Source organism: Wyeomyia smithii, chromosome 3 (genome assembly GCF_029784165.1).
Source record: "Wyeomyia smithii strain HCP4-BCI-WySm-NY-G18 chromosome 3, ASM2978416v1, whole genome shotgun sequence".
Classification (NCBI taxonomy): domain Eukaryota; kingdom Metazoa; phylum Arthropoda; class Insecta; order Diptera; family Culicidae; genus Wyeomyia; species Wyeomyia smithii.
This window is the reverse complement of record NC_073696.1, coordinates 252,870,290-252,891,994: the sequence shown is the minus strand read 5'-3', so window position 1 is coordinate 252,891,994 and position 21,705 is coordinate 252,870,290. Positions and strand designations below refer to the sequence as shown.

At 38.2% G+C, this 21,705-nt stretch overlaps 1 protein-coding gene across 1 annotated transcript in view; it reads right to left on the bottom strand.

Moving 5' to 3' along the window:
- Window positions 1-17,115, bottom strand: part of LOC129732940 (cryptochrome-1-like) — a 64,620-nt gene extending 47,505 nt beyond the window's left edge. Inside the window, exons 1-3 of the mRNA XM_055694413.1 lie at window positions 16,389-17,115; window positions 15,670-16,237; window positions 1,150-1,432 (exon numbers count right to left, since the gene is read on the bottom strand). Coding sequence (XP_055550388.1) covers window positions 1,150-1,432; window position 15,670 — 284 coding nt within the window. The 5' untranslated portion in view covers window positions 15,671-16,237; window positions 16,389-17,115. The remainder of the gene's footprint in view (window positions 1-1,149; window positions 1,433-15,669; window positions 16,238-16,388) is intronic.
- Window positions 17,116-21,705: the final 4,590 nt, after the last annotated feature.

Here is a 21,705-nt window from a genome sequence, read left to right as displayed (position 1 = left end):
AAAAAATTATGTTGATGAGAGTTTTAGGATTAAAACATCATTAGATTAGATAACCATATTGGATTAGAAGAATCAAACCCAATCCAGTTATACTGGGTACAAAACATAGAAATTCAATGGGTGCTGACAGTAAAAAATTGAAAAAATAAATTAATGCAGAGCAAAGTCTCGGTGCTGCATTTCGTTTCGGAATTTGACCTTTTCTGTTTTTTCGACACAAATTTCGCAACCAACTGTTCACTGGCACATTCTTTGATTTGACATATTTGCGTTTTGTATAGTCAACCAATTTCAATCAGAAACTGATTTATCTTTGATAAATCTACCAAACCAATAAAAAATCACCCAAGTTGACAATACTGTTTAGAATAAATATTACAAATCGGAACAAATAAAAAAAATATAACTTTTTTTAATCGGTACAAGAGGTTCAGAATTCTGTTGGATAACTCCCCTAAACCGAAAATCCTGGGCACATCTATGTATCAAAGTAACATAAAAAATCTACTAAGCTCAAGTCTAATTAAGTGTCTCTTCACTGACGTACATTATATACTCAACAGAATGCATTCACATGCACGGTAAACAATATTCGTAGGTAGTCGTAGGTCCGGGATACACAGCATGGAATTCCCGCAGTGGAATGGGGAAAGGAAAAACGTATCTCGCTGCCGCGCCAGTGTCGTTCATCGGCGGCGCACATTGGCCGCCACGTGAGCGCAATTCAATGAGCGCATGCAGTAGACAAACTTCTGCTACATCGTGCTGCTAACAGTGTGTGGGTAGGTACTAATGTACAAATGTTTTCACTCATCGGAACCACAGTGTTAGGAAGTGAGTGATGCTATAGGAATAAAAAATTGTATGGAAATAGGAGCTTCCACCTGGAGGCAAACGCAGTTGCTGCAACGTGGGAGGGTCGTACATTAAGCAACTTAGCAATTTAAACGCCAGAATGCCACGATACAGATGCATTCAATCAGATAGATACAACAGCGTAATGCGGATTTCGTAGGTATACGTAATCCACTTGTAGAAAATAATTAGCCGGATAGTGCAGTTATTTTATTGACTAACATTAGCGCGGCTTAGCAAGTAGAAAGTTTCTACTATTACGCAACACTAGCTGGAAACATTGCAAAAACTTACCTCCACTTGTTAATACCGACGTTGGAGCTACCGGCAAACCAGGGATCGATAACGAAAACACACCGAAAGGTAGTGGCATCTTTCAGGCCCTCCCGTAGGGCCGGATTATCGTGCAAACGGAGTCCTTTCCGAAACCAGTGGACAGTATGTTTCTGCTGGCGCTGCTGATGTGGTTTATGCTGCTGCTTCATAGCCGTCGTCGCCGCATTGATTCCACTACTGTTTGACACACCGTTTCCCGACTTGAGCTGATGGGTCAGGTTTTGCTGTTGGGTCATACCCACTGCAAAAAGGAAAGGAATACGGAGCATAAGATAAAATATAATAATGATATACAAAAATAATAATGAGGTTATATTTCTATCAAGAGTTTAATATGATCTACAGGGAAAGTTTTTGCAAGGATATGAACTAATAACGATTTTTGTATATTTATAATCACTTACATGAAAAATGTAGTATTTTTATGTAACCCCTTTTTTCAAAAAATAATGAGGCAATTCGGGAATTCAATGTAATATTTCTCAGTTCATATTTTCAATGTTATCCCTAAGGAAACCTTTAGCTTAGTTTTTAGGATTATTTCGATAGAATTTTTATTTTTTAAGATGATTTGCTCAACAATGTGAATAAAATTTTTCAAATAAATCTTTTTTTTTTTTGTACGCTAGTTTTTGTGAAAAATCCTTATTGATGTAAAATGTAACTCTTTGCAGTAACTATCATATCAACAATGGAGGATATATTTATAAATAATTAATGGATGAAAATAATTACTATTCGAACTGAATTTGGACTGCACAGCACCTGCATCCATCTCGGTTAAATTCCTATGTACGCAAGATTGGTTCAGACTATAATTTTTAAATATAACTTTGACGGAGAAACAAGATGCATAGCAACGACATGAATAACTTATATATAAAACAAAATATTTGAAAATTCGTCAAAATGCTACCCCAATAGAAAAGGATTAGGGAAGAAAACTTAAAGTAATTTTTATCTTTAGAGATGTCCTGAAAATTTTTTTAAAACTTTTAGCTGCTTGTTAAATTTTTTCCTCTATTTGGTGAGCCAAAACACAACTACATCTATTAATTAGGAGTATTCTTGTGCGACCCATATTTGATTTGGTGTTAGTCGGATATCCTGTCAAATTGGGCTTTTATTGCACTCAGTGTAATAAATCTTTTGGCTTGTTTGGCATTCTAGTTTGACTCTACCATAGAAATTTCACAAGTTTTTAGTTCAGTCCTCAGAGCATACTCCTGAACTCCACAAAATAGTTCCGGATCAATAAATTATGATTCGAACCTTCTCTTGCTGAACTGCTGGTTTTTTTTATTTCCTTCAATACCAGAATGAAGAGTTATTTTGTACTAACCAATCGTCCTAATAGAAGAATGCATTCCCACACTACTCACCAAGTTTTCATTGCTGGAAACCAGCAAAATTTTGCTGATTTTTGGTGTGCTGTGATTCCATCAATCTGTTCAGTAATATAAAATCTGCTGATTATTCAGTAATGCTCAATTGCATAAAAGTGACAAATCGTTTGCTGCATGGTTCAGTAAAACAAAATACAATTTGCTGGTTGCCAGCTATGACAATTTGCTGTACATTCAGCAAAGCATAAATCAATTTGCTGGTTAACCAGTTAGTTCAAGAGAACCATGTTTCCCTCAGGCTCCAGCTTCCATCCGCCCATCGGATCATAGCCAAATTACTGTTGAACTAGAGATGTATGATTATCATTTCAACTTTTAGGTTCATCTAGACCAACAGTGACTTAGCTATGGTCCCATATCCGCTATCAGGATCTTAGCGATGATCGCGTACTAGCTGCACAGCGATTTGGCGCGTTTTACTAAAGACAGCTTGACGTAAAATTTTTTGACATATCAATTCTTTCGCTGGATTCCAGCAAACATTCATTTACTGTTTTCTGTTCAGCAAATGAGCCGTTGTGAGCAAAAGTGGTACATGTGCCATTTTTGCACTTTTTGGGTTTTTTGCATAAATTGATGCAGAACGCAGTAATGTACTAAAATGTCCAAGAAAAACCGAGATCTGACAACTTCAACCAAAGTTATAGCCAAAACAATTTTTGGTAAATAACATAATCACCATTTCGTTGAGAGCAAAAGTGGTACATGTCCAGTCTGTCGAGGATCTTAGGATATAAAACAATCATGTCTTCAGCAAAGTTGGTCAAGTGATTGAGTACTTTCAGATGAAGATCTGTCTGCTTTGGAAATTTCTCACTACGTGGCACTAGTGTTTCATTTATTTCAGTATCAAATCGTATGCTGTTACCAAATACATAAACACTAGCGCCACGAAGAGACAGAATTCCTTAACAAACAGATCATCATTCAATAGTACTCAATCACTTGGACAACTCTGCTGAAGACATGAATGTTCTATGTCTTCAGATTAGAGAGCTATAATGCATTATTCATGCTCACACTGGGCATGTACCACTTTTACTCTCAACGTTTTCTGGTTGTCATTATTTTTCCCAAAGAACAAAAGTGGTACATGTTTTTCCATTGAAGTTTGTGTAAGTTTCTCAACCAAAACTCGTTATGTTTTCATGTTCCGTCTTTTGAAACCTTTCCAGCAATGATTTAGTGCAGTTATGTTGGAAAAAATTGTTGAAAATAATTTACTATTTGAGTGTTTTCGTTTATCGCGTCTCCTGAAAAATTTACCTAATGGCACATGTACCACTTTTGCTCTCAACGGCTCAAATAGCTTTGCTGTATTTTCGCAAATCACTTAATCGTTTACTGGTTTTCAGTAAATTTATCAATGAAATACTGGCTTACAGCAAAAATAAAATTACGGAACGAAATTCAGTAAATTGTATAACTGAATTACGGTAAACTTTTGAAAAAAATGCTGTGATTCAGTAAACAAGTGGTTTGCTGATACACTTTCAGCAATGTACTTTGCTGAACCATAAAGAGAAATTTTGGTGTGTAGCTTCGATTTACATGTAAAAGATATTAAGAGCTTGATTATCAGAAAATATGCAGATTTTAGCAAATCTGTATTTCTTTGCTAAACAGATTTTTACGCATTCAGTGATTCCAGAGCCAAACATCGCTGCTCCAGTATTTTTACATATTTTATATTCCTCGGTGTAAAACACAAACATATCGGCTTGATTAAACCACTTTGAAGAAAACATCATAGTTTGCTTTCGTTGTCATCCTAGCTGCTGTAACATCTGAGTTTAGCTTGAGCTTTAAGTATCCTGAAAAATCCTGGTAAGGCCGCCTAAATTCAGGCTACGATACAGGCTACAGTATATGTGATTCGTACAAACTATTGCCGAATAAATCCAATCCAATGCATAATTTTTCGTAGTCCCCTTGTTTGCTCGTAGCTTTACTACAAACCCATAGGGCAATTGTACCCTTCGTAAAAACCTAGTCTAGATGGATCACCCAAATTGTTTTTTTTTTGTCCGAAGTAACTATTTAACTTCTCACAACTTCTTCCGAAAACTGAATCTGAGCTCCAAACAGAGCGCAGCTTGTGAACGATTTGATATCGTGCCACAAACTGTTATGTCTACATAATCGGCGGATTTATACTTGGAACTTTACTTTGAACTGCGGATTTACATTCGGAACTTTACTTTGAGTGAAGCTTAGATTCAAATTTTAAATGGGTCTGGATCTGAAGCAGGATCTGAATTTAGATTTTTATTTGGGCTTACGGACTGTGTAATATGGGTTTAGGTTTCGGGCTTGATATGAACTTGAACTTTCGGGCTTGATATGAACTTGAACTGACTTGAACTGGTTTCATGTAGACATGATACAGTATAGAAAAATTTGCAGTTTCCTCGCTATCAATGATCTCACAACATCATGATGTATAGAACATGTTGTAATTGTTTGATAACGAAGTAGGCGCGGAAAGTAAACGATTTTTGTATATTTTTTTAAGGATAGTGACAAAAAAAAATTTCGTGTATGTTTATGTACAGGGGGTAGACAAAATGATTGAGACAGGCAAAATTTTGTCAATTTTTAAATAGCCATAACTTTTAGATTTAAGTGTTGCCAATAAACTAGGATTCATTCAGAGTTCATTGGTACCAAAAGATCGAAAATCCATCAAGAAAACATCGAGATATGAATTATTTAAGTATGGGTTTTTTTCACGTTTTTTTTTTTTTTGCTGTTGGGTACAAAGTACCATAGTATCAGAACTTTTATGTGCTCACTGCGGTCTGTTAAGAACGCGACAAAATTGTCAACCTAAAAAACTTCATTAGAAAAGAATCTGAGATAACCGATGTTTATAAAATTACTTTTTATTTTGAAGTTATATTTTTTTAGTGTAGGATCTTAAATTAAATTCTTTTAATATTTTTGATTGATCGAAAATTTCCGAAAGTTATCCGTTGACAACCTTGCTCTATCTCTCGTCATTATTTAAATATATTAATTTATGAGGAAGAGTTCAAACCTTTTCAAATGTTAGGTGTGATAAATTTTCATAAAAAAGATCGTAAAGTTGTTTGGTTTAGTAAGGCCTATACACCCACGAAATTTCTTTGAGTCCTGCGAGGTTGCTGCGAGGCCAAAAGAAATTGAACGCAACAGGTAAAAACAATGTCAAAACAACACGCATACTTATTTAATTCATATCTCGACGGTTACTTGCCGAATTTTCAACTTTTAAGTAGTACAAATGAATTCGTAATGAATTCTAATTTATTGACAAAATATAAATTTGAAATAAACAAAATCTCAGAAAAAGTTCCACGCATTGCAACACACACTCCCAAAATCCGAAACATTTCCAAAGACCGTTGGTTACGTCAAGTTCTTAAGTTATACTAGAAAACTTGGATAGTTTTGCAGTAAAATGAAACCTGTTTCTTAAAAATTGATCCATTTTTCGTGAAGTCCTAGGCATTTAAAAATTGGCGAAATTTTACGAGTCTCCATCATTTTGTCTACCCCCTGTATATTTCCTCTCTTTCATCATAAAAAAATCCTTAGCCTTAGCATTTTACAACCTATGCAGCGAAGCATCCACTTAAAATACCAGGCAACACATTATAAAACATATTGAATTCTTCAAAAAATTTTATGAAAAAAGTTACACATCAAACTGCATCACGGGAAAAACGCTGTAAAAAAATTACCATTGGATATTTTGTCTTGAAAATTTGGGTATGAGTAGCTTAGAGTGTATTGTTTACACTGTATTTTTATCGCTGTTAGTTTTACGAATTTTTTTTTGCACAAGCAGTTGAAAAATGGTTCACACTCTCATCGGAACACCGGGAAACAACTCGAAATCAAGCAGCCAACGGTGAGTCGTGTGATTAAACGTTACTTCAGATCTCTGAGCATCGAACGGAAGTAGTAATGCGGACAGAATGGATGTTCTATTAGTGATCAAAATCACAAGCGTGTTGTGAAGGTGTTTACGCGGAATTCCAATGCTTCGGCAAGGACGTGGCTAAAGTGTAGAATCTGTCTAAGTCTTTCGTTCAAAGAGCCAAGGACCGAGCGGAACTGCATACGTACAAAGCGCAGGAAGCTCTAAATCGTGACGAACGGCGAATACGGTGGGAAAGTCACGAACCCGGAAACTGTACACCGAGATACTGACGGAGCCTTATTGTCTCATCATGGATGATGGGACTTACGCCAAGGCGAACTTCCGGCTGCTTTTGGGGCTACTGTTCTTCATTACCCAGCACAAGTTTGATGTTCCGGAAGAGGTAATGAAGCAGAAACTTTCAAAGTATACCAAAAAATACTCGATTTGGCAAGCTATCTGCACATGTGGCAGGCGAAGTGTAGCTACCTACTTATAGCTTCGTACCACTATTCAAACAATGTGCTGGATTGTTACGAGCCAACAGGGTCACTTTCGTACCCTAGAACATAAACCCCCTCAACGTACCGGAACTAAGGCCTATCGAGAATCTTGGGCTATGAAACAGGCACTACAAAAGCATCCCAAGGAGGTCAAATCTAAGGAAGACATGAAGAAAAAGTAGGTTTTCGTACAGAAAAAGCTGCAACCAGGTGTGAAAACTTTAGTGTACCTCAGCTTTAGAGTTTGCTTGGGCAAAAGAATTTGAGTAACTTTCGTTTGTCGTGCGCGTGACTGTTTGACATTTTCTTGTGAGTTTTTTCTTTGATTTTAAAGGAAGAAAAAAAAACCGGAAGAAAACATCTTCATTCTCTCTAGCATTCGACGATTTATTTTGCGCTTGTGAGCAGGGTAGATTTTCAGTATAAAAATCTGCAGCTTTTTGTAAAAAATCTATAGGGCACCGTAAATTTTTGAACACGTTAACACTTACAAGACAAAATTGGCCGAAACCTTAAAGCTTAACATGCCGCTCAGCTTTTGAATAGTATAGTTTTTCAATATGGTTTTGAATTCATCATTCGGTGCGTGAGATTAGCAAATATCTATTGAAAGTTCTTACGCACATTTTACTCGATTTTTGGCTCTTATTCTATGATTTTCCTGGCTTTTGGACGTTTGTTCCTGCACATAAACAGTTTCATTTTATTCTATTAGTTGGTCGGCTTGAGAAAGTCCATGACAACTAAATCTTGATTTTGGCATTTTGTAAATAACCTTCGAGCTCTGTTTTGTTCCATATACATATTTGCATTTTCCTAAAAACAATAAGTAAGTTATTTTTAAACACAAATAACTATTCGATCTGGAAAATGGTTATAATTAATCGATCAAACTTTGTTTGTATCTTAGATGTTTAGTCTTTTCCTGCCAAAACATTACCTTCATTATTATTTACTAATCCATATTCCTTTCAGAGAGCGAGTAATGGCACTATAACCATAAGCTTAAAATGCTAGGACTAGAGTTAGTACCTACTCAGGTTCTAACCGTAACAGTTGAAGCGAGTAAAGGCGCTATATCCTTGGTTTTGAAACCCGAACATAAGGAGGAAATACCTATGTTCCATCCCAGCAGATTGGTCAACAAAGGAGTGTACTTTCTTAGCTTTACCACTCCCAACGAATAAGGTATATTAGGGGAAAGTAGGTAAAGACGGACACTGCGGGTAAGATGGACACTTTTAATATTTCACAAACTAGAATGTATTATGATAGTTGAGTGATGCGAATACCTTCTTTATAGTGTGTTAATGCTTTTGAGTTGCATTATCGGTTTTTAGCAAGCAAACTGTCAAATTTGTAAGTAAAACAAAGAATATTTTCGTGAACGCGCAATTTGATGTGATTTTTATTTCACGGAAAACAGTGAAAAACTCGTGAAACTTACGTGTTTTCATTTGTTCACAATAGTATAGTGATTAATTAGTCTTTCCTCGATTTTCTAGTGAAAATCCAGCAGATTTTCGATGTTCCGATGAAGAGCTACGATCGTTTGAAAAATTTACAACCAGGTCGGGCAAGACGGACACACTAAGGTAGGGAAAGATGGACACACGGATTTTCCAAAAATTTTCACATGTAGCATCTGTTGTGTACTACAGATGTTCACAAAGTACACCCGCGAGAGAAACCAGCAGATATTAATCACTGAGCAGTTAGAACAGGCCATATAGGCGGAGAATTTTCGCCTTCATCGAAACCCATCCTCTCAAACTGTTCACATGATGTATAGATGGACACTAATAACGTAGAGTAATGTATGGCCAGCACTTAACACATAAATCAAAAGAATACTTAACGTACTACATCTTTTTTGTGAGTGTCCACCTTTACCTTTGTAGTGTCCATCTTACCCACCCCAAGTGTCCGTCTTTCCCAACCATGTCAAAAAAACAGCAATTTGTAGTCTTATTTTTTTAAGACCCAAAACACATAAAACTTGGAGGAAGTTCTATAATACCAAAAATGATTATGAAAACAAATGACCTTAAGTTTCAATTTGTATGACTACTGCGCAGCGTTGCTAAACGAGCGAGAAGCATAACATATCCACTCCTCTCTGCTTGAGAATCAGATGTGTGCTACGCTTCTCCAGTCGTTCGCACACACACCTTCGAGACACTCTTTATTATTCACGCACTTGCCAGAGCAGCAGCCAGCATACAACCGCTCGCAAATTCTCTTCTATCTTTTTACTCACGCCGAGTACGCGAGTACTCGAATAAGAGTACTTGACTAGGAGTGCTTGAAAAAATGTGCCCGAAAACGAAAATGCTTCGTTCACCGACTCACGCATGCGGTTTGTCAATCGCTGAACTGATGCCAAGCAGTTTTGCATCGTGCACCGACAGCCGAAAGTGGGGTGATGAATCTATATAGAATCGCATGCTTGAACGTGTAGGGTATCGGAACACCTACTCGCAGTAATGCCACATTTTTATCTGTATTTCGAATCTCAGGAAATCTCCTTGGTGATATTTCAATCTGTATAAAAATCTGCATATTTACTCAACATATCCCTTAGAAGAAAAAAACGCAACATAGTTTGTTCATTGACTCATTTATGCACACGTTTACGCGTAACATAGAAATATAATGAGAACTCCAACACGCTCAATAGCATTTGAGTTCATTTTCGATTTTCAACTATATCGAAAAATTTATTTCGCGACTTCATGAAAACCAAAAAAAACTGTATAGTTCTGTACTATTTCTAGAAAATCTGTAATTTGTATATATAGATATCTGTATGAAAAATACACAAAAAATCTGTATAAGTACTGATAAATCTGTATATGTGGCATCCCTGCCTACTCGTCGAAATATTCTTTTTGCCACCCCGCTTCGTCGTGCCTTGTCACTCCGTATCGTCATAATGCGTCTTGACGGTCTTAACAATCACCTCCGCTGGTTGTGCTCGCGAGAAAGGGAGGTACTCGCGAGTGGGAAAGTACACGAGCGAGAGTGTGTGTGAGAAAACTCGCAAGCATCAACGCTCGGTAGTGTGAAAAGAAAAAAGTAAAAGAGAACGAGAAACAGTACGACAGGAGTATCTCTAGTGTGAGATTTTGGTAGCGGCGAGAACGCCACTTGGAGTATCGCATGCTTTTTGCGAGCGAGTTTAACAACGCTGCTACTGCGATCTAAATAGCAATACCTAAGTAATTATTTAGATCAAACCTTAGGGTGTCCGTCTTTACCTACTTTCCCCTACTTCTTACATACGGATCGGTTGGTACGGATTGTCCCCGATCTTAGATTATATTACATATATTATATTACGCTACACAGTAGGCCTGGCCGTTGACAAGAAAAATGTATGGAAATCATTTTTTAAAAAAATGGTGGATATCATTTTCCAGGATCCTTTCAAGTACTGGCTGTGTTAGTGTATACTAGACTAGACACTAGACTAGAAAAAGCTGCAACCAGGTGTTGTACAAAACCTAATGAGTGGAGTTGGCGTAGGGTGCGAGCGTATATGGCATTAAAGTTGAATGAAGTCAATATGCCAGAAGCCTTTTTCTGATTTCTGATTTGTATATATCAGCTAAAAGAGTGTAGTTTTGTGAGCAAAACCTGATATTTTTTCAAAATTATTCAACATTGTCCCTCGATTTTCAAATGAAAGATAAAAATCGCTCGGAATCTGTTCAATTAGAGATGGTATATGGGTGACCTGTTATTCAAGACACCTCAAGCAGTTTTAATTGGGTCCTATACCAGTTTTTATATGAGCCGTTGCGGAACAGAGTGGTCTAAAGGCCATTTTTTTTCGAAAATAAGTTTATTGCATAAACCGCATCTACTCAAGAAGCTGAAGTTGGGAGATTAAGAAAATTTCGGAAAATCGAATTTTAAAGCTGATTTATTCCGTGTTGAAAATTCGTCCGAAACAGAATGGCCGTTTTGTTTCGGAACAGAGTGGTCTTTGTACATAAATCGATGTAATACTATCATGTAACACGTAACATGTAGCATATTACATGTGATAAGGAACATGCCACTTGTTTTGTATATGTCACACGTTATATATAACATGTTACACGTAATGTAACACGAAAAATCTAACATGTAAAATATTATGTAATTTGTAATATCTTGTGTTACATGTAATGTAACACGTGACATCTTACATGTGACATGCAATATGTATCATATAACATGTGACACTAGCCATTTTTTTCGATTTACCGTCATTTTCTTTGTCATTTACCAGGTTTGTGTACATAGACCACTCTGTTCCGAAACGATTCGAGGATTCCAGTGAATATATAGTCAGAGTGGTCTATGTACATCGGTGAGATAAAATCACCGATTTCGCAAAGAAACTGTTAATTTTATGTATCCCAATGTTAAACCACTTCATAACCTTTATATTAAAACATTTTGTTAGAAAAAATCCGTTGAACAGAATTTTATTCAGAGATTTTTCGAAAATTGCTTCTCCTGAACAATTTGCTCGATGGCACATAGACCACTCTGGTTCGCAACGGCTCATATATTATTCAATAAAGATGCGTTTTCTGAGCAAAACGTGACTTTTAGAAAATGTTTATCGTTATCCTTCGATTTTTAAATGAAGAATGAAAAACTGATCGGAATGTGTAAAATGACAGTTCACCCATGATACATGGTACATAGTCATTTAACACATTCCGAGCAGTTTTTCATTCTTCATTTAAAAATCGAAGGACAACGATAAATATTTTTTTTATAAATCTCGTTTTGCTCAGAAAATTACACTCTTTCAGCTATACATGGGCGTAGCCAGAATTTCAAATAGGGGGGGGCAAGCTCTTCAAAATTTTAGAAGTAAAAAAATGGTACACTAAGGTCGCTTTTACGCCGTTTTTTTAACGCAGGTTTTTTTTTAAAGCGGCTTTTGTATATGTATTCCGGAATTTACGCGGTTTTTTTACACGGATTTCGAAATTTACGCGTTTTTTACGCGGATTCCGGAATTTACGCGTTTTTTTACGCGGCACGTATCCCCCGCGTAAAAAGCGACTTTAGTGTGTTTTAAACCTTTGGACATATTATTTTGGCGACGAGGATCTCAAGAATCCACGAACATGGCAGAAGATAAAGTTGATCAGCAGCCGCAACCGGGAATTCAAGATATGATTCACAAGATGGCCCAAATTTTTCAGCGGATAGCGGTCCAGAAGCAGCAGCGTCAGTATCAAACCCCGGAGCAGATTTTGGAGTCCCTCTCTTCGAACATCATCGAGTTTGTCTTCGACGAAGAAAACGGAGTTACGTTCGGACGTTATTGTTCAACCGCTACCAGGACCTCTTCGAGAACGATGCAGGCCAGCTGAATGATACGGCGAAGGTACGTTTACTTCTCCGAAAGCTGGACACCCATTCGCACAGCCACTATCTCAACTACATCCTGTCAAAGCTTCCCAAGGACGTGAAGATTGAAGACACAGACAAGATTCTCAATAAAATCTTCGGACATCAAACATCAAACGTTCCGGAAGCGGTTCATGTGTCTTTTCACGATTGTTGTTGACCATCTGCCGATGAACACTCACCAAGCAGAGAGCACTCAACCGCTGTTCAAATATTGTTGACCTCAGCCAGGTTTTCACCCGACGTAATGTGCTGAACGAGCGTTCAATCGTGCATGTTTCCATGGTAGAGAAAGTGCTAGCTAGCAGGTCTATAAGATCCAACTCTTCCAAGTTCTACTGTGTATTACGTTAGCGGGATGCAGCAGGGACAACGCGTAGGCAGGTGCACTATCTTCATCGAACGGTGTTTTCAGTGAGGTTACAAGAGAATCAAGGTAAGGAATTGTCACAGCTCGGTTCCAATACTCCAAGCTAGTTGATGCAGGCGGATTTGCCCGGTACTTTTGCCGCTGCAATATCCTTGGTGGATCAACTGAAAAACCTGTGCAATTCCACGCAACATAGGGCAAGTATTTCAATCAATTTTTTATGATCTGGCTGTTACTTTACACAGATGTTTCTATGGGCTAAAGATGTCGTTTTGTGCTATTAGAATTATTGAAAACAAAATTCTGCACCAATGTCAACATTTAGGGGGGGGGCAACGGCCCCCCCCCTGACCCCTCCCCCTGGCTACGCCTATGCAGCTGTATAGAAGATATATACAAATCAGAAAACCGTGTATAACTTTAGAGACCTAATTCTTGATTTCAAAACTGAAGGACAATGATGTAAATTTTTTAAAAATCACGTTTTGCTCAAAAAACGCAGCTCTTTCAGATACTGGTATAGCTGAACAACCGAATTGAAGATAACCGAATTTTCCTTTCGATTCTTATGTTGAGCCATTCTTATGTTAGAGTTCGGACTTAAATTTCAATCGCACTTTTTCAGAACATTTTTCATTTTTTTAACTTTCTTTAAATGTTTTAATAACACGCCTAACTGGATCGAAAGTAAATCTTTGCTAACATAAATTACCCCAGAGCACCGCAGAATGTTATAATTGTATTTGAAAGTTTATCTGGAAGACCAAAATAACTAATGGATGCCAAATGTTGTGCGAAAAGTATAAATACCCGCTAAATTTTTTTTTATTTTCAAAATTCAACTCAGCAGCATATACATTCTGCAACAAGCGAGGTAAGTTGCTTATGGAATATAGTTTTCTAAGTTCAGTAAGCTTGAAGCATTCGTGATTCAATCGTGAGGTTAGCAAATGATGGAGCAGTAATTTAAGGCCACTATTATTTATTACCTATTTACTGGTTAACAAAAATTTATAAAACAAATAATGACATTCTATGAAGCGTCAAAGTGGTAGGTTGCGGTTGAAATATTAGTGCGGCGGAATGGATTGGTATTGGAAGACTTATTGATCTCTACCTTATCCAGGAAATAATTTATGAATTTATTTTTAGAGCAAAAAAACTTCCAATTGAGGATTGGTGAGGAAAATAGCAAAAAATAATTATAAACAAATGTAAAACTGTAATAAATCGAAAGCCAGAAAAAAAATGAGACTTATCTTTCTACTACACATGATTTATTTACATTAAACATTCTAATCATATAGAAATTGAAATTTCTGTAAAAATTTTATAATTTTTTCGTCATCTTCTTTCCCTAATTTCCAACTTTCTTAAAAAAAAAACAAGAGAATGCGTGACAAAATTGTGCGGATGCGAAAACTTTAGCCAAGTTACTATCTTCTAAATTTTCTGAATCTGCTCTAATGTGACTAGAAGCACATAGGTATTCACTTCAACAATTGTTTATGCAGATGCTCATTGGTAATTCAAATCTGTACTTATAACGTTAGTTGAGAATTCTACGAACAACATCATCATCCGTCACGATGTCTCTGGTACAAGAAACTTATTCGAAAAAAAATATTAATACTCATCATCACAAATTCCTAAGATTAATATGTCACTAAAATTAAAATGTTCTATCGGCGTGCCTAGATTTTTTTTTAAACATTTTTTTCGTAATTGAAAACCTAGTGAAATGGGAATTAATGATATGTTTTAGAACTATGAATACTACACTTTTCACTTTTTTTTCCACTTTTACTATTTAATTCTATCACTTTTCACTTGCAAATACGTATTTCGGCACTGACATAGTGCCTTCGTCAGTGCTTATTTGGACAGTCCAAATAAGCACTGACGAAGGCACTATGTCAGTGCCGAAATACGTATTTGCAAGTGAAAAGTGAAAAGTGATAGAATTAAATAGTGAAAGTGAAAAAAAAGTGAAAAGTGTAGTGAAAATTTTTCTATCAAGACGCTCGAACATAAGTGAATAAATTTGACTATGAATAGTTATCAAGGTTCTCCGACCGTACAGAAACATTGAGGGTTTGTTTATTCATTAATTACATGGTGATTTCTAAAGCTTTTTTCTCTTGTCAACTAAACTTGGTCCTGAATACGTTTTATAAAGCAGCTGAAGAGCTTCCATTTGGCGTGTTAAAAATGCACCGGTAGGTAGTAAAAGAGTTTACTCAACTTAACCGTTTTCAAAAAATCCGAGATTATGCAAAACATTGTTCTAGTATTGTAAAAACAAACCTTGATACCTCTTCATAATCCTGAAAAATATGACTGATACCCATTTTACTAGCCTTTCAGTCACAAAAAAAAATGTCTGAAAGAAAATGTTCAGATCCGCTGATAGAACATTTCAGTTTTGGTGACATTTTATTGGGGGCACCTCAAGCTTTCGAATCATGATTTTTTTCCAATTAATTCTTCCACCAGGGACACCGTGTCGTACCACTCATACCTGTAGATACAGGTTTTCTGTTTCTGATAAACCGTCACAATTTGCTTCACTTCTTATCAGAGTAAGAGAAATAAACTCAATTCCGCAAAGAATATTGAAAGATACGCAAAATATACAAAAAAAACTGCATCAAATTACTGCTCATAATTACAGTGAACTTTTGGTCTTTTTACCAGAATCTACGTAGAATAAGGATAAACTAAGCATTTCTGGGATACAAGTACAAGAATTATTCAATTGTAAGGTAAACCAGTTAAAAGCTCTCAAATACTATTCCTTTTGATCTCATGACAAACAACTACTCCTTAATTTGAACTGCAAAAAGTAATTACATTTGTTTTGGGACTTACTTGTGCTTGGTTTTACAGCTTATCAATTTTTTAAACGTTTTTCACAAAGTTACACATCCATTTTGGGGAGCACTAAATTAGTTGAATAATCCTCCAAAACACGTCACATTAGTTATTCGTGCTCAATAATTCACTTCTGGCAATAAAATCCGTCCCCTATCTGCCGCAATCTGTTTCCACTATTGAAATAACGCCAGTTTCATAATCATCACCACTATTGTGTTATTGCGGCGCATTTATGGCACTAACTAGCAACGCACACCCGGGAACGTTTTACACCGAAACATCAAACAAGCTTACGCTTATAAATTGCACTTTTTTCCTGCTACAAGTGCACTTTTGACGGTCAGAGTTCTTCTTCGTTACGTTAGCTTAGAACAGTACTACACTTACACTTTAACAAACCGGTATGGTCTAGTACCGATGCACTATTCACTGACTCACTGACTTAAGCTTGACACTATGAAATTAAACTGCAGTTTGCGTGTGAGTTCTTCGGATCGAGAATCTGTAGTTTATAATCCATCCAAGTTGTAGTGGAGGTCACTGCTAATGTTGATGGGTTTACCTTTCCGGGTACAAGAGAGATTGGTGGAAGAAAAAGATCGATTAGAAATGTGCTATGCGTAGCGCGAGAATATAATGAGCAAGTAATATCAAAGTAATTCTGGTTACTAAATGACTTATAATAATTTGACAAACACAAAAGTGTTACTTACATAACACATAGTCACGATAAGATTTTACACTATCGGTAACGATTCCTGTTACCTCTGCGAGCTATGAACAACGAATGCTGAAGCCCTTCGGATCGATCAGCTCGAAACCCGGCGTCGGTTGGCCATGCTTCTACCACCCCCGTACGTATAATAGATTAGTGGGCACTCGGTACGGCTTCCCGATAGGGCGCTGTCGAGCTCGAGATCTCGTGGCACAACACGTTGCCGCCCATAGGGCGTTCGCAGTGTGTGTGTGTATGTACTCGTAGAGTATTCTACTCTGCACAGTGTGTAAGATTCGAGTGGAAAGCTACGTTTAGGTATTACGCGAGCATGCTATTATCTGCACCGCAGTTAAGGTTTAATTAGAATTCGCCGGTTTGGTCGTCGTATTGTTTTTTTTTACAGGCCCTTTTTTCTGTTTGAGGTTTTGGAGTGCACCTTTGTTGATCAGTGTGATAGAACATCCGGATATGGACATGAAGATGTTGATGGTCTGGTTCGTAATCGAACTAGTTTTGCGTTATCACTTCATACCGAGGATTCAACACCATTTTGTTGAAGCTTTTTTCAAAGATTCCAAAGTATCCTTTAGGATTCGCAAATAAATTAGTTAATTCAGAAACAGTTTTCGATTCTTTCTTGTATTGTTTTCCTGTTACCTTATTACATTTTCATCTTTTTTATTGTTTTTGGTCATTTTTATCTCTTTGCTCAGTTTTCAACAGTTTTCCTTCCGGAATATCAGCTATGCTTTCAAGAGCCTTCAAAAACAAAAACATCCTATGAAAAATTTCAGCTCAATGAAAAAATGGGGTGGCGCAAAGCAATGAAAGTTTGACTCTTTTGAAATCCGAAAAATCAGTCTGAATTCCGCCTTCCGCAATTGAAAAAAAAACTAAGTTCCAGAGAGCCGATTTTTTCAAAAAAAAAGTCAGATGACACCTGATCTCGGCGTTTCAGGTATTTCTAAGTCATCTGGAATCAAAACATTTTTTTCGGAAGCCGAAATTTCCCGAGTATCATTTTTTTTTCAGTAACTGTATTTTCGGAATCTGGATTAGCTTGAAACTGTTCTGGAAAAACAACCTAATATGACCCAATATCTCCCAACATAGCTATTTCGGTTGGTAAATGGCTGGGCAGGGCGTACTATCAGTACTTCGTGTACTTGCAGGTATAAATTAGATCCAATTGTGGTCTGTAGCATCCTGTCCAGCAGCTCCTATTCCTACCTCTTCTTGGTACCAGCCGGGATACGAATAACCAAGCGAAGATCGTGGTAACTAACCCGTGGTGGGACCTCGATCGTATGCTAACAGGGAATGGGGAGAAAGGCTTACCGCCTCGAAAGAAATCCCAGTGTTTCTGATCGTTTGTTTTCCAGTTTGGGGGCGGCTCACAACAGCGTCTGACCCAGAGCGGATGGCTGAATTGAGAAACGTGTTGTCTCGAACGCTTTTGCCAAAATGGCAGCCCCACCACGAGACTCGGTAGCGTTGCCCTAGTAACCTACCTGAACAATGACACTAACAACAATCGAACACGAACAATCAAGGAAATACAACTCGAGACATTCAGCACGGCCCAAGGCATCGAAAAACGGACCATTGCATCATTTTTTCTACACTTTCGGTATTTTTTCTACTTGTTATGATCAAAACAAGTTGCTTTTGATCATTTAGAGGCGTGTATTTTTTGTATGAAAAGTTGAAATTATACATGGACTAGTTCGGAACTCAGCCCCTACTTCCCTTTCAGTGGCTGTGTTCCATTTCTCACACGCTTTTGATTGCCTCTAATGTATAAGTAACCTGTTTGTCAATTTTGGTGAATATCGATCAAGCCGTTCCGGAGATATGGTAGAATACATACAACGATTTTTAGACAAAAAAAAATTCTATAGCTTCAATTTTGCTCAAATTTACAGAAATTGGTCACCAACCAAAAAAACGCATATTTTTTTTTGCTTATTAAGGTGTTCAGTCTTAAAAATAGGTGACAATATGTTTGATTCTATGTATTTTGTCACTGATTAACCTAGCACTTATATCGATAAAATATCGATACGGGACCATTTATGCAGCGCAACTGGGGCACTACAATACATATGTTGTTAGTGTTTTAACGTACTTGATTCAAATTTCTACACACGACTTTCAAATTTTTTTATATGATCATGAATTTCTGGTCTCTGTGCCTGAGCCTTGAAAACAAACAAATTAACAAGGACACAACCGCGGCACTAGGTCACCTCAAGAGCAAATAAAATTACTGGTTTGACGAGAAATGCCAGCAAGCGATGACGAGGAAAAAACTAGCTTGGAACAGCTATCAAGCGTCGTCACAAGAGAGAACGCGGCCAAATATCGACGAGGTCGAAATGAGTTGACCACGATTCTGAGGATAAAGAATCGCCAGCAGGAGGGCAGAGATCGTGAAGAGCTGGAGTAACTGTTTCGGACTAATGACACGCGCTAGTTTTACGAGAAGGTAAACCAATCCTGTAAGCGCTACAGACCGAGTCAAGCTATACTCAAGGACGAGAAGGGAAACCTAAACACAAACGAACGCTAGGTGGTCGACAGATGGAAGCAGTTTTTCGATGAACACCTCAATAGGGGAGCAACGGAGGTAGGTGGAAGGGGTCCAAGTTTCCGATATCTTGGTAATCGATTCTCAGGAGAAAAACAGACTACAGGAGGATGGAAGGAGTTGTATGCCCCATCTATGGAAAGTGTGATCGGCAACAATGTAGTAACTACCATGGTGTAACCACAGACAAACAGACGTGCCACTCGATGACGATTTCGTCGACCAGAAAAATAACGATAATTTCGAAATTTTGCTTAGTGGGCAATAATGCCGCTTGTGTCGCTATAAGCAAGCGTGCACATTCTTTATCAAAGACAAAAACCGTCAGTGATGCTGCTGGTGTTGATTTGAGCAAGCGCGCACACCCATGAACAGTGACAAAAACCATTTTCCGAAAATAAGTAGTAGTAGGCAATAAGCTCACATGGAGGCGCATGAGTGTAAAGTTTCGAATAGGAGGACGAAGATTTTTCAGGATTTTTCTTCCAAGAGGCACGTCTGTTTGTCTGTGGTGTAACGTTGATCAACGCCGCCTACGAAGTCCTCTCCGAAATTCTGCTCCGCCGTCTTTCTCTCTAGCAAAAGAATTCACAGGGCAGTACCAAAAGAATTCACAGGGCAGTACCAATCTTCCTTCTCCACACATAACGTCTTCGTGGACTTCAAGGCGGCGTATGATACAGTCGATCAGCTATGGAAAATAATGCACAACTACGTTTTTTCCGTTCGTGGTCCCCGTGACTCTGTGGTTAGCGATGTCGGTCGGCTAGCTCTCCCACACGGTTTTAATGTCGGGTTCGATTCCAGATCAGGTCGAGGATCTTTTCGAGCTGGAAATTTTTTCGACTCAGCACTGGGGCACGGTGTATCGTTGTACTTATCCTACAACATGCAAAATGTGCCGAAAACAATATCGATAAGAGCGGGGGCCTAGTGTGGTTGGTAACGTCTCCGCCAACCACGCTCGACGCCTGGGTTCGAATCCCACCGCCGACATAGGTGTCGATGGTTGTGAGGTGGCGTGATCCACTCACAACCAACCCAACTGGTCTAGATTCAATCCTAGCCGACACCGGGAGATTTTCTGAGGCGAAAAATGTCTGGAATCACGCCTTCCATCGCATGAGGAAGTAAAGCCGTTGGCGCCGGTCCGTTAATAAACGGGTCGTGAGTTAGGGTCCTGGGTGTGGAGTCGTCTCGCTGGGCGTCGGTGATTGGCCAGTGGCGGAACTAGACCGACGGAAAATAAGCCAGAATAAAAAAAAAAAAAAAAAACAATATCGATAGCGAATTCTCTCAACTAATCTAGTTGATCCAGACCGCATTAACCTCCCAGGCTACCGTGCGATATTGTTATTGTTACGTTTTTCCAGATAAACTGACACGACTTATCAAAGCTACCTTGGATCGATTGATGATGTGTTACGTGTGCGTATCGGAAACACTCTCGAATCCCTTCGAAGCGTGCAGAGATTGAGACAAGGTGAAGGACTATCCTGCACGTTGTTCGAAATTGCTCTTGAAGGTGTAATCCGATGAGCGGGCAGCGATACTAGAGGCACGATTTTCAGCAATGGTAGACAAATCATTAGACAACTTGCAGACGACCTCAACGTTATTACGACAAACTCTGCGTCAACGAAGGCAATCTACGCCAGGAGGCTAGCGGAGTTGGACTAGGAACTAATGCGTCGAAAACCAAGTATTTGAAAGGGAGAAGCACGATAGAAACCAACATTCGCCTCCCACGGACGGTGATCATTGACGGCGATGAAATCGAAGTGATAGATGAACTCGTTTACTTGGGATCTCTAGTAACCGCCGACAATAATACAAGTATAGACCGTTCCGATAATTATAAATACACTTACGATCAACCGTCATTTCAAATAACGTGCAGTATTCAACCAAACGTTGGCTGCGTCCTGTTGTTTACATCCAAAAGAAACAGATGCTGTCATTTTTTCTAACATTTAGTGCGAAATTTTGAAAATGCGTGGCCTTTCTCCCGAGCAAAGAAAGCGAATTGTGCACAAATGGGGCACCGTGAGTGGTCTTTGTATAAGAAAATTAGCCAGAGAAGAAGGTATAAGTGTCGGAGCAGTTCAAACCGAGTCCGAGATGTGGCGAGAAAGCTTGTAACGTTATGCGTGGCAAGGGAAGAATGGGTCTGCAGACCCGTCGGAAGCAGAAGCAACCAAAACGAAATCCAAAACAAGCTGAATCTGTGAAACCGAGAGCTCGGAAGCTTTATGACAAACTTCTGACCGAAAAAAATGGGGTGTGTTATCATGGATGACGAAACCTACATAAAACTGGACTATAAGACTCTGCCAGGACCGCAATTTTATACATCACCGAAGGGAAAGGATGTCCCTGGACCAGTGAAAGCCATTTACACCGAAAAATTCGGCAAGAAGGTAATGGTTTGGCAGGCCATTTGTGAATGTGGGAAAATATCTCGTCCATTCATTACGAATAACATAATGAATGGTAAAATTTACGTGAAAGAGTGTTTGCAGAAAAGGTTGTTACCCATGGTTAAGCAGCATAACAATCCTCCAATCTTTTGGCCCGATCTTGCTTCCTGCCATTACTCTAAGGATGCACTAGGGTGGTATAAAACAAATAATGTCACATGTGTCCCAAAGGAGATGAATCCTCCAAACTGTCCTGAAATTCGCCCTATTAAAACTTTTTGGGCTTTGACCAAGGCAAAGCT